Source organism: Protomyctophum parallelum, assembly GCF_964188405.1.
Source record: "Protomyctophum parallelum genome assembly, chromosome: 21".
In the NCBI taxonomy this organism is placed as follows: domain Eukaryota; kingdom Metazoa; phylum Chordata; class Actinopteri; order Myctophiformes; family Myctophidae; genus Protomyctophum; species Protomyctophum parallelum.
Genome location: NC_139713.1, coordinates 25695909 through 25710468, shown reverse-complemented (window position 1 = coordinate 25710468; position 14560 = coordinate 25695909). Strand labels below are relative to the sequence as shown.

General features: G+C 44.3%; 1 protein-coding gene across 2 annotated transcripts in view; it reads right to left on the bottom strand.

Moving 5' to 3' along the window:
* megf10 (multiple EGF-like-domains 10) overlaps window positions 1-14560 on the bottom strand; it is a 58034-nt gene that overhangs the window by 26561 nt on the left and 16913 nt on the right. For both annotated transcript variants that reach the window (XM_083794303.1, XM_083794304.1), the window contains exons 6-13: window positions 9872-10118; window positions 9346-9466; window positions 7799-7935; window positions 6374-6586; window positions 3877-4051; window positions 3449-3569; window positions 2208-2371; window positions 1898-2000 (exon numbers count right to left, since the gene is read on the bottom strand). In XM_083794303.1, the coding sequence (XP_083650429.1) occupies window positions 1898-2000; window positions 2208-2371; window positions 3449-3569; window positions 3877-4051; window positions 6374-6586; window positions 7799-7935; window positions 9346-9466; window positions 9872-10118 (1281 nt within the window). The remainder of the gene's footprint in view (window positions 1-1897; window positions 2001-2207; window positions 2372-3448; window positions 3570-3876; window positions 4052-6373; window positions 6587-7798; window positions 7936-9345; window positions 9467-9871; window positions 10119-14560) is intronic.

Genomic DNA, 14560 nt, shown 5'->3' with positions numbered 1-14560 from the left:
ATGTCATTTAAATGCATGTTGTTTAGACAGATGCTAGGTTCTTGGCTTACCTGGGGAGGCACTACACTGCTGCATTTCTGCATTCCATGTATGTGATTACTTGCTTATTGTGAGTCGCTCTGGGTGCATACATTCTAAATTGTAATTGGAAATAGAACTTGGGGCTTGCCATTAATTGGCTAACAAGCATTTATATCAGTGGGGGTCCAGGGGTGACGCCGGGGTTCCAAGATTACCTATACTGTAACGCGTACAAAGTAACAGAGTTATAGTGTTGATTTTGACAGCTAAATACATTTAGTTTTAGCCATTAGTCTTTTGAATACAATTTAATTTAGTTTTGGTCATGTTTTAGCCATCTGAAAAGTTTTAGTTTTAGTCTAGTTTTAGTCGACTAAAATATATCAGTGGGCCTTGATGGCACCGTAATGCCTGATTTTACACTTGGTTGCATTCTGAAAATAGCCGATCTACAAGCTCACAATGCGTTTGTTTGTAGATCTGTTATTTCAGAGCGATTCACCCCATAATGCAACCAAGCATAAAATGATAAAATTAGATCTACTGGATCTCTTCTACACTATAGTCCCTCCATAACATTTAGTCTAGTTTTTATTTGTTGATGAAATTGACTTAGTTTTAGTCATCATACAATAGCTTAGTTTTTATTTAGTTGTCTGTGAAAAAAGGTAGTTGAAGGAAATGTTTCGTCATAGGTTTAGTCGACACTGCAGAGTTACAAACAATATAAACTGTAAACAAAAGTGAGGTGTCTAATGAGTAGCTTGTCCTACAGTATGTAATCAGATGGATATAAAACAATCCAGGTTTTAAGAGCGCGTGCCTCATAAACCTCTGAAGTGGTAAATCTTTTAGAAAACTATATGCAATTTGGACTCTTAAAGGCCCCATTACGCGCTGGAAACGGCAGACGTGCGCGTCATCCAATGTTTACAACAGCTATGTACTGTAGCTACACTGGAGCCCACATGGGGGCGCTGAGCTGCTATGGTCTGCCACCTCCTGCATTCTGAGGAGCCAAAAATGAATACCTAATATCTGCAGCCTTTGGTGGCAGACGTGCACCGCGTTCTATTTGTCCCCAGGCAGTTGTATTGATTCTTGATTGTCATTTCGATTCAAGTGGGGGAGATCTGCAAACGATTTGGGAGGACAGAGAAAGTACCGCTCGCGGCCACCGAGCGCCACTGTTGTTACGCATTCATAATCAATGCCCTTTAGAGCAGTGATTCCCAAACCTTTTTCCATTTCAAGGATCCTCGGTTTACTGTGCATTATAGGCCACAGACCTATAGAACAGGATCCTCTAGAACAAGGACCCTCGGTTTACTGTGCATTATAGTTATGGGTTTATAGGTTATAGGTTTACTGTGCATTATAGGCCACAGACCTCTAGAACAGTTGGTTTACTGTGCATTATAGGCCACAGACCTCTAGAACAGTTGGTTTACTGTGCATTATAGGCCACAGACCTCTAGAACAGTTGGTTTACTGTGCATTATAGGCCACAGACCTCTAGAACAGTTTACTGTGCATTATAGGCCACAGACCTCTAGAACAGTTTACTGTGCATTATAGGCCACAGACCTCTAGAACAGTTTACTGTGCATTATAGGCCACAGACCTCTAGAACAGTTTACTGTGCATTAGAGGCCACAGACCTCTAGAACAGTTTACTGTGCATTATAGGCCACAGACCTCTAGAACAGTTTACTGTGCATTATAGGCCACAGACCTCTAGAACAGTTGTGAGTTGTGTCGCAACGCGTAGGTGCACTGAGCGACCCGCTCAGTGCAATGCTTTTTGGGGCGAAATACATTTGGCATTAGATGAGTTAAGGTAATCCACTGTACACAGGTCTAAACGAGGACTCACCGGTCCATCCTGCCAGGCATCGGCAGTATCCTGTGGCGGGATGGCATCCGTCTGCGTGGCTGCAGTCACAGCGCTCCGTGCAGCCCATGCCGTAGGTACCATCCTGCATGGGGAAACATATAAAGCATATAAAACATATAAAACAAATATAAAGCATTAAAAGACGGATCTCTGTCATGGGCAGATAACAGATGGGTTCGATAAGACGGACATCTCTGTCATGAGTAGCTTTAATAACATTTTCAATCAATCAATCAACCAACCAACCAAGGTTAAGACATGTGCTGGATGGAGTGTGGGGTCTTCTTACCTGGCAGGGCTGCTCACACCTGTCAGACCTCCATCCAGACGAGCAGGTGCAGCGTCCGTCCAGGGCGTGGCAGGCACCTCCGTTCAGACAGGTGCAGGTGCGTTCGCAGCCCAGACCCCACGTCCCACTGGGACAGCTGATAGAGCAGTCCACGCCGTGCCACCCTGCACACACGGACATGCACGCACGCATGTCAGGAGATATTAAACAAATATATAATCTGATGGCGCGTTCTAGTCCCGATCCAGACGACCTTGTCTTCCCCCCCCAACTGTCTCCCCCTTTCCTGTCGTAATACTGTATCTATCAATAAAGGCAAAAAGCCCATTTTCTTTTTTTTTTATAAATAAAAAATAAAAAGATATATATACCAGTAAGATGCCTTAAGGGCGAGAAGCGACCGCAGGTGGGCAGGTGGCGGGGAAACAACAAACTTAAAAAATAGTCAGTGTAAATCTGGCAATGCACACACACACACACACACAGAAAGCCATATGAATTTGAAATTATTTAAATGCACTTTTGCACAAAATGCTGGCCTAGAACTAGAGAGTGACAGCTGAGCACTGTCTGAAAGTTTATTTGGAAGCGCTCATTTTCAGTAAAGCAACCTCCTGCAGGTGGTAAACAGGCCGTGTACGCAGGTGGTAAACAGGTGGTAAGCAGGCCGTTGAGTGATATCCAACAAGCACTTCCAAACTCCAACACTGAGAAAGAAAATCACCTGCAAGGAATTTCTTGACGGGAAGTAGCTCATAACATAATTATCTATGTGTATTTTTATGAAACAAACACTTTGCAGATAATTGGAGGTTTTCGTACAGCTGCAATGTTTTTCGTGCAAAACAAACGCTTGCAATGGATTCAGAATCAATCAGATTCATGAGCCACATCAAAGCTTTTATTTGGTAGGCCCTAAAATCATGATGCTTCTTTTGGGTAATTCTGATTCCGGTTTGGGGGTTGATGACTACAAACTAGACTACAACAGTCGTAAGATATCATCCGCTCCCGACCGGATCAAAAAGACGAAATGGTACTGTATGCCTGTCTGTAAGCTGTGTTACTACTAGACACTGTTACAAACACATTGGTGACGAATCTTATTGGTAAGGATCTTCATTCCCAGATTGGAAATTGTTCAGATATTATTCCCTCATTAAAGTGAAACTGGAAGTGATGACAAAATTAAATAAATACATACAAAAATAAATGTTACGGTGCGAATGCGTTCATCTCACCTGCTTTACAGCTACAGGCTCCATCTACAGGTGAGCAGGTGGCATCGTTCTTACAGTTACACCTGGAGGAGCACCTGATGCCATGTGTTCCTGCTGGACACGCCACGGAGCAGTTGGAACCCTGCAAGCAACGGCAACCGGTGTTGTTTCATATTGTCATATTGTCATGTTTCATATTGTCATATTGTCATGCTTCCTATTCCATATGGTTATATTGTCATGTTTCATATTGTACGGACATATTGATTTGAACTGGGTACGCCCCCCCGCGAGAACATGCACTGAATAAATGGACACTCTCAAGTGAAGTATAGTGTCCCTTGCACTTTAAGTACAGCACTTGAGTAAATGTACTCGAGTTACACTCCAGGACTGGAATGTGCCTTTTAAAAGTGCATACCTTGAACCATTACAAATAAAATACATACCTTGAACCCGGGAGCACAGATGCACTCTCCGGTGACGCTGTGGCAGTCCGCTCCGTTCTGACAGTGACACACTTGTTGGCACGACACCCCAAAAAATCCCGGCGCGCACGTCTCGTTGCAGTACAGGCCCGACCAGCCCGGGCGACACGTGCACTCCCCCGACATCGGGTGGCAGCTGGGTGGGGACGAGAGAGAGAGGGGACAGTGTCAAGTTAACAGTGGTGGAAAACGTACTCTAATGTTTTAACTAAAAGTATCAATCTTCAAAATGTACAACACGAGGTGACGCATTGTGAGCTTGTAAATCAGAATATTTGTAGGGCTGAAGTGGTTAGCATGTTTCTGTTTTGTAATAATAATCAAATCACAAAGTAACTAAACTTTCAGAAACCTTCAGAAAGCCGTCCACCAGTGACATCATCTTTGGGGAATCCAAGCTAATCGAAACTGCAGGCTTTCTATCCCAGAAAAGTTGCAATGCGAAAATGGCCTAACGATGATGTCACTGGTGGACGGCTTTCTGAACTGCCCACAGCACAGCCCTCCTATGGGCGCAAGCACATTGCCGTGTCAAAAAAACGTCTAGAGCTGGCGTCTCTTCCGGGTTTTTAAACAGTTGGTGGATGGAAATGACGCACGCATGCGGCTACAACTTGCAGTGTCAGCAAAAATACAGAAACACTTTGCCGACGCTACAAGTTGAAGCCACGCGAGTGTCATTTCCATCCACCAGCTTTTTTTAAATCTGGAAGAGACACCTGGTCTAGGGACTTTCTTGACGCGTATATGTGCCCACGCCTTATGAGAGACAGATTGAAGATAGGTTGAAAAGTGGTGCAGTGGTCCTTTAAGTAAAACATTTGAGTACTTTTTCCACCAACAGAGAGAGGGCCGCTGCACGGGCAGCTGTTCACAGCTGTCGTCTCTCTGATGGCCGGCCAATAGGGCCAGAACAATGCTTTCACTGTGAGCCTGGTTAACTGCCCTGCGCTCCAACAGACATGAAACAACAGCCACGCAGTCACAACAAGATCACTGTTTGTGTCAAAACATGTTCCTGTCAGGGAAACCCTCAAGTTGACATGTATTTTGGCCATGGGACTCCCGTAAGACAGTGGTTCTCAACCAGTGGTCGGGGGTCCACCAGTGGTCCTTGGGGGGGTTCCAGGTGGTTCCAGCTAAATGATGAGAGTTGTAAACCAAATGGACCCTTATAGATCTTTAATCTTGAGAGTTTAAAATGAAACCAAATGGATCTGCGTTATTTACAAGATGTCTACAAAATTAGAGAATGCAGAGTTTTTTACATCAACGTTTTCCTGTTATCTCTCCTATGGTACCAACATCAATACAGCATTAGCATCAGCATAATTGTGGACAAAATCTTATCCAACGATAACTAAATAATCTAAGATGATAAATGTCATCAAATAGTGTTCCGTGGCTCAAATACATAATACAAAAAATTGACCTTGATATGAAAAGGGTTGAAATCTCTGGCGTAAGAGATACTGTACGTGTCACAATCTTTCTAACGTAACTGTAGCCGATCCTCAGTCAGTCTGCTGGGGGATCCCCCAGGAACACCCTCAAGGACCCCTGGGAGACAGCCACAGTGTTCGTCAAAACATTTTCATGGCCCGCCGCGGACCACCATGTGAAAAGATTTAGTAAGAGATATTGTTGTCAATGGTGTTGTCAACACAGTTTGTTGCAGGACCCCCCTCGAGGACCCCTGGGGGTCCCCGGACCCCACTTTTGAGAACCCCTGGTCTTAATACACACGAAAACAACAGCCACAAAATCTAACAGTGTTTGTCAGAAATTTTCTGATCGGTCAATCACTGAATTCAGCAGGCTGTGATTTTTGAAAACATCCCATCCCACTCCCACTGAAAGAAATCCCATCCCGTCCCAATCCCGGGCCAGTAAAAAAAAATCCCATCCTGTCCGACAGTCATTAGACCGACAACCTACGTCAAATCCTAACCTAACCATAACCGCAAGCACAGGAGCAGCGCATGTTTGAGCGCTAGTCCGACCGTTGTTCCCGCATGTCGGACTAATGCTCCGTCGGAATTACCATCGGATCCCTTACGAAAGGCAATGGATTTTGTTTTCTTTTTAGATGCATTTTTGCATGCAGTCAAAAGATATGGTACAGTTCATATGTGGTTCTAATGAGGCTAATTGATGTAATTCCCACTCATTGACGTTTCATTCCCGAGATTAATACACATTTTGCAGGAATACCACTGGACCCGTGGGTAACCCGAAAAAACGTCATCCTCGACCACAGGTACGACTCAGACATATTGTTCGGATCAGCATAACGTAGGCACTGTATGAGGCCTGCGTAACGTTCCAGACTCTAGATATGAGGGCCATATAGAGGCCCAAACTCTATATATGAGGGCCATATAGAGGCCCAAACCTCTAGTGTTGTAATTGTGACCCCTGCTTGACCCCTAAAAAATAAATGTAAATGGTAGGTTACCTGCGTGTGTTGGGAGCGTAGCAGGGACACGTCTTGTCACACTTGAGCCCGTAGCGTCCGTGGGGACAGGTGCGCACCTCGCACATGTCCCCCGTGTACCCTGGCTCGCACGTACAGGTTCCGCTGACGTGGTAGCACTTGGCTCCGTTCTGGCAGCCGCACGTCTGAGCACAGCCCACGCCGTACGTCCCGACCGGACACTCCTCCTGGCACCTGTATACCGTTTAACAACTTTGTTTTACTTAAGTAAAAGTATCAATACTGCACTGTGGAACGACTCTGATACTCTGTTATGTAAATGTCCAGAATTCTAAATGTATACTTGAGTAAAAGTACAAAAGTATTGGCATCAAAATGTACGTAAGTAAAATAAGTAAGTAAAGTCAAATTACTCATTGTGCAGAATTTCCCATTTCAAATTTTCAAAAAAATCTGTAGATTTTCAAATGGACGCAATGTAGTGGCTGAAGTGGGTACACAGTTTTGTGTTAAAAGGTTCCGAACGGATCCAGGGTGTGGCGCACGCACGCACAAGACTAACCCCAAACATCAGTGGTGTACATTTCGCACAACTTATTGTAGGGGACTTGTGGGGACATTTAGCCCTCACAAGTGAAGACAAATGCGCACGCACACACACACACACACACACACACACACACACACACAGAGAGAGGGAGAGAGAGTAAAAGCATCATGTACAGCAGTGTGTTGGTGTGCGGTGGGCCTGAAGCCTGGCTAACCCTGAGGCCATTATTTAGTCATGAAAAGGGCCTGGCGGGGTTATTTTAGTCTAAGTATATGGTACAGCGCTCTCTGATACTGCTAATTATATGGATGGCAGCGCACGTCCGGGGGCCGTGAATGAACGCTGCGCTTACACACTGGGGTTGGAGCTGCTGAAACAGAGGCCTGCTGCTGAGAACCCTTTAAGAATGATACGTGGGGTTGACGAAAGGGCCTTTCTGTGTGGAGGTTGCATGTTCTCTCCGTGTACCCTCACAAAATTGCGTGCCATGACGACGACAGGCCCAGGGAATAATTCCCCATGCATTTCCCCCATAGACATTTCAAAATGTATTCATGTAAAGATCTGTAAGCCTCGAACAAAGCCAACTCGGATCGTGACAAATGTGACAGCAAACACAATATTTTGGGCCTAACAATTAATTACAAAGAAGAAAACAACAGAACCTGCCTTTTTTTTCTTCTTTCTAATTATTTGTACGGCCCCAAAAATTGTGTTGTCATGATTTGTCACGATCCGAGATGGCTTTGTTCGAGGCTTTAAATAAATACTTTTTGAAATGTCTATGGGGATAATGAATGGGGAATTATTTCCCGGGCCCGTCGTCATCAAGGAAGGGCGCTGGACTGCGACGCTCCATTGCACACGTGTTGTAACATTTGAGTCCTTGGGCGTACCGTTCTCCGGTGTAGCCGGGCCTGCACTGGCACCATCCGGTGGAAGGGTTGCACGCCGCCTCGTTGTGACACTGGCACTCCTGGGAACAGTTCCACCCGAAACGGCCCTCCGGACACGGCTGGCCACACACTGTACCCTATAGGACACAGCAAGGAGGACACACACAGTTACACTGTACCCTATAGGACACAGCAAGGAAGACACACACAGTTACACTGTACCCTATAGGACACAGCAAGGAGGACACACACACAGTTACACTGTACCCTATAGGACACAGCAAGGAGGACACACACACTTACACTGTACCCTATAGGACACAGCAAGGAGGAGACACACAGTTACACTGTACCCTAGGACACAGCAAGGAGGACACACACACTTACACTGTACCCTATAGGACACAGCAAGGAAGACAAACACACTTACACTGTACCCTATAGGACACAGCAAGGAAGACAAACACACTTACACTGTACCCTATAGGACACAGCAAGGAGGACACACACACTTACACTGTACCCTATAGGACACAGCAAGGAAGACAAACAGTTACACTGTACCCTATAGGACACAGCAAGGAAGACAAACAGTTACACTGTACCCTATAGGACACAGCAAGGAGGACACACACTTACACTGTACCCTATAGGACACAGCAAGGAGGACACACACACTTACACTGTACCCTATAGGACACAGCAAGGAGGACACACACACTTACACTGTACCCTATAGGACACAGCAAGGAAGACACACAGTTACACTGTACCCTATAGGACACAGCAAGGAGGACACACACTTACACTGTACCCTATAGGACACAGCAAGGAAGACAAACACACTTACACTGTACCCTATAGGACACAGCAAGGAAGACAAACAGTTACACTGTACCCTATAGGACACAGCAAGGAAGACAAACACACTTACACTGTACCCTATAGGACACAGCAAGGAAGACAAACAGTTACACTGTACCCTATAGGACACAGCAAGGAAGACACACACAGTTACACTGTACCCTATAGGACACAGCAAGGAGGACACACACAGTTACACTGTACCCTATAGGACACAGCAAGGAGGACACACACAGTTACACTGTACCCTATAGGACACAGCAAGGAGGACACACACACTTACACTGTACCCTATAGGACACAGCAAGGAAGACACACACAGTTACACTGTACCCTAGGACACAGCAAGGAAGACACACACAGTTACACTGTACCCTATAGGACACAGCAAGGAAGACAAACAGTTACACTGTACCCTATAGGACACAGCAAGGAAGACAAACACACTTACACTGTACCCTATAGGACACAGCAAGGAAGACAAACACAGTTACACTGTACCCTATAGGACACAGAAAGGAAGACAAACAGTTACACTGTACCCTATAGGACACAGCAAGGAAGACAAACACAGTTACACTGTACCCTATAGGACACAGCAAGGAGGACACACACAGTTACACTGTACCCTAGGACACAGCGTGTGCGTGCGTGCGTGCGTGCGTGCGTGCGTGCGTGCGTACCATCCATCCAGCAGGACAGGAGCAGTCTCCGGTGACGTGGTGACACACACCTCCGTTCTGACAAGGACAGCGTTGCTCACACTGCGGCCCGTGTTTCCCCGGAGGACACAGATCCTCGCAGCTACAACACCAAAAAAGACAAACATATATTATTGTTATTGTCAAGACCCATGTGACCTTAAAGCAGTGCTTCTCTGTTTTTCTGCTTCTAGGTCAAGGACCATCTACATCGATATTGGCAAGCAGAAAACTCTTATCGCTATCGCTATCGTTTGTGTTTTCTTCCGACGTCCTAGGCACCTTGCGGTTTTATTTGATAAGATCCGACACATGTGGACGTCCAAGGTATCCAACGTGTTAAAGAGACCGAACAAACACTCTATACTGTAGCAATGATTACTATCAAAATATAGTGATTTAACCTTTTAACAAAATACTTTTGGTTTTAGCCAAAAACGTACCCTACCTTTAATAAATGTTTCAGTTTAAAGTACCGGCCCCTATACAATCCACTCCCCATACTCACAAGACACCGGTGTATCCCGCGGGGCACGTGCACTCTCCGGTGACGTGGTGGCACGTGGCGCCGTTGTGGCACTGGCAGCGCTGCTGGCAGCCGTGCCCGTAGGTGGCGCTGTCGCAGCGGTCCTCGCAGCGCCAGCCGCGGTAGCCCGGGGCGCAGATGCACGATCCGCTGATGGGGTTGCACAGAGCGCCGTTCTGGCACTGGCACCGGTTGCTGCAGTGTGGGCCCCATCGGCTGGCCTCGCACGCTGCAGAGAGAGAGAGAGAGAGAGAGTCAATGGAAGATAATGATGCCATGCCATTAGAACGGTAATTAAACAAAAAAAAAATGTTTTCATTGTTTAATTGTTTGTTTAATTGTTTAATTGTTTGTTTGTTTAAACGTTGCTCTCAAGAATGTTTTTGAAAACACTTGAAGCGAGAAATAGATGATGCCGTAACCGAAACTTGATTTGATTCAATAGTTTTTCGAGTGGACCGTGTTGCGCTGGGCAGATGGAATACTTTCATTACCGTTTCGTTGTTACTTTTGGTTCAATGTATTAATGTATTTATATATTAAGTAGCCGTGTCATAAGTGGGATAATAATAATAAGTAGTCGACCCGTTTATTATCCCTCACAATAATAGCATACGTAGGTTTTTCACATTTTCAGAATGGGCCTCAGGTCTTCATGGGTTAAAGCTGTCATTTCTGGCAGTATGGTTTGCTCTGAATGATGAACGATAGATGTATGTAGCCCAAATAGCCAACCAAACCTAAACACCACAATGTTTACTGTTTATGCTACAACATCTGCTCACACATCTGCATCTGTCACACACGCTTTTATAGCGTTGACGGGCGGCTGTGCCCGCCAATCACCTCAGTGCTGATGACCACTACAGCTTCAAAGCACGTCAGCAACATATGGTTGCTATCGGGGCAAAAACCTTGTATATTTCCATCTTTCAACGTCAAGATTTATGCATTACTTTGTCGTAAAAAAAAAAACAGCAATAATCTGCGATCTACAAGCTCACCAGTGTTGATTTTGACAGCAAATTTTGATTTTGTTTTAGTAATAGCCTCTTTGAATTAAAGTCCATTTAGTTGTGACATAGTCATGACATGTTTTTGTTTTAGTTCAGTTTTAGTTGAATAAATCTACAGTTGATTTAGTCAACTAAAATGTATTTGTGGGCTTTCTGCTCCTGAAAAGTTACCATGCTATAATGAAAGCCACCGTTCTTATAATACAAATCTCAGCCCTCCTATGAGACACAGACCGAGTTGATCTTTTGTTTTGCTATTTTATCATGAACATTACAATGAGGACAAATTATATGATCATAGGTTGAAAAGTGTTGAAGTCGTCCTTTAAGTGTGTCTGTGGGTGTCTCGATGTGACACATTGTGAGCTTATAGATCTGCTATTTTCAAAAGATTTTTCATACATTTGAAAACTTGAAATGGGAGATTCTGCACAATGACTTTTAGCACTTCAAGTACATATTGATGCCAGTACTTTCATTTATTGAAGCAAATATTTCTACATTGCAGTAGGCTATTGATATTTTAAGTAAAACATGTGAGTGCTTTTTCTCACCACTACGTAAGGCCTTCGTCATGTGCCCCTTTAACTGCGGTCAGCTTTAGGAACCCCTCAATTCAGCCCTCTGCCTGTTTGTTTTATTTGAGGTTTTTTCCAGCCAGGGTCTTTCATCTTTCAGAGAAACACGTGAACTACAGTCACCACTCTCCCCTGGCAATGAAACTTTTGCGCGCACGCACACACTATATGAGGGTTTATACAGTACAATATTTGTACCTCAAAATTATACTTAAGTACAGTACTGTGTCACATTTTTCAGTCCACTCAAGCGGAGCTGTTCCTCATCATTTAGAACGATACAGGAACACTTTGCTACATGCTGTCTGTAGTACACCAGTGGTTCCCAAACTTTTTGAGCTCAAGACCCATAATAGAAATGACCAGGGACCTAAACTATAGTGAAAGACCCATAATAGAAATGACCAGGGACCTAAACTATAGTGAAAGACCCATAATAGAAATGACCAGGGACCTAAACTATAGTGTAGTAGCAGACCTGCAAGCTCACAGCATGGTGGGTACTGTGAGCTTGCAGGTCAGCAATTTTCACTACTTCTTAAACATCTGTTTTCTAATAATGTATTTTCTTAGATTTTTCTTTTATTTCTTCTTGAAATTAGAAAAGCACGCACGCACGCGCGCGCGCGGCACATGAAATGGCATGATGATGTTCACGAGCAACACAGACTACTAGAGAGAGATGTGCGTCTGCGTCACCAACACTCCGTAGCCTACTTGATCGTAAATGTACAAGTAAATGTACTTGGTTACTTTCCACCACTGTATCATCATCATTACAGAAAATGAACCTACTGACTTACATCAGGAGGATAAAAGTGTTTCTATAAAATGCCCCCAGGCCACCTCCTACGCAGCTCCAACCATATGAAAAAAACACACCAAATAAAGCTCTCTCTCTCTCTCTCTCTCTCTCTCTCTCTCTCTCTTTGGTTCTTCCCTTTCACTCTCTCTCTCTCTCTCTCTGGTTCTTCCCTTTCACTCCACCTCTCTCTCTCTCTCTCTCTCACTCTCTCTCTCTCTCTCTGGTTCTTCCCTTTCACTCTCTCTCTCTCTCTCTCTCTCTCTGGTTCTTCCCTTTCACTCCACCTCTCTCTCTCTCGCTCTCTCTAACAGCTGTTGTGTGTCAGAGTTATATTTTCACTGGTCACACAGAGAGAGCCCTTTGTGGGCCAGATATTCGTCACACTGGGAGTTTCATCTGAGGGAATAAGAGCCATCATGATGTGTAGCCGCCGGAGGAGTCGACGCCACGCCGACACACTGTTCCGAGATGAACTGCTATAGGGTCAATATTTACTGTCATACGCAGTGCTGGGAAGTAACGAAATGACATGGCTGACATTTACTCAAGTGCTGTACTAAACACATATACTGCCACGTACTGTAGGAATTAATTGAATTCCTTCGGGGTGCCGAGGTCTTTCAGTCAAATACTATTCAAGGGGAATATATTACCCCAGGTCCTTGAACCGGAAGTTAAACACTCCTATGTTAAATCTATTGCATCACATTTCCAAGTCATTCGAAACATACATTTTGTAACCGCGATGTGGCTGTGATCGGACGTCAATAAAGCTCGTTTTGATTAGAATAGGAATCTGGAATTAGAATTTGAGGTAAAAGCATCTGAAAAAGGTAAACAGACCGTGACTCAATGGCCTTGAGTCTCGTTGTCATCGCCCGTCTACATCGGGCTAGCATTCTAGAGATAATTAGATTAGGACCGCATCAATATAAAACAAAGACGGAGATATCCATCCGTGGCACTTAATTAATTAAATTTGTGAATTGTACGGAGGAGGGCTTTCAGGTAGGAAGGGGCCAAACGCCTACGGTTTTTTCTTTCTTTCTTTCTATTCATCCCCTAGTTGTTTCATGTAGAGGAACAACAGCTAAACAGCTGATGATCTTGTGTTGTGATCATGAGGTCCTCCTGTTGAAATCACAAGCTCTCTCTCCACCCTGAGGGGTCAGGTGGGGAGGAAAAAGTACTCAAATGTTTTACTTAAGTAAAAGTATCAATACTGCAATGTAGAAATGCTCTTGTTACAATTAAAGTCTTGAATTCAAAATGTACTACATTTTGATGCCAGTACAAAAGTATTGGCATCAAAATGTATATCAAAATTAGAAAGTACTCCATTATGTAGAATGTCCCATGGCCGAAATGGACATTAATGTATTGATGGTCACATTATTATTGCATCATCAATAATCAGGATAATTTTGATACCCTACCGATTCTCTAACTTCAACCCATTAATGTAAAATAAAAAACGGTCTGGGATCCAATGGGATCAGACAGAGTGGTACAGGAACTAAACCAATCAGAACATGGAATCAGACAGAGTGGTACAGGAACTAAACCAATCAGAACATGGGATCAGACAGAGTGGTACAGGAACTAAACCACTCAGAACATGGAATCAGAGTGGTACATTAACTAAACCACTCAGAACATGGGATCAGAGTGGTACAGGAACTAAACCAATCAGAACATGGGATCAGAGTGGTACAGGAACTAAACCAATCAGAACATGGGATCAGACAGAGTGGTACAGGAACTAAACCACTCAGAACATGGAATCAGAGTGGTACAGGAACTAAACCAATCAGAACATGGGATCAGAGTGGTACAGGAACTAAACCAATCAGAACATGGGATCAGAGTGGTACAGGAACTAAACCAATCAGAACATGGGATCAGACAGAGTGGTACAGGAACTAAACCACTCAGAACATGGGATCAGAGTGGTACAGGAACTAAACCAATCAGAACATGGGATCAGAGTGGTACAGGAACTAAACCAATCAGAACATGGGATCAGACAGAGTGGTACAGGAACTAAACCAATCAGAACATGGGATCAGACAGAGTGGTACAGGAACTAAACCAATCAGAACATGGGATCAGAGTGGTACAGGAACTAAACCAATCAGAACATGGAATCAGAGTGGTACAGGAACTAAACCAATCAGAACATGGAATCAGAGTGGTACAGGAACTAAACCAATCAGAACATGGGATCAGAGTGTTACAGGAACTAAACCAATCAGAACATGGGATCAGAGTG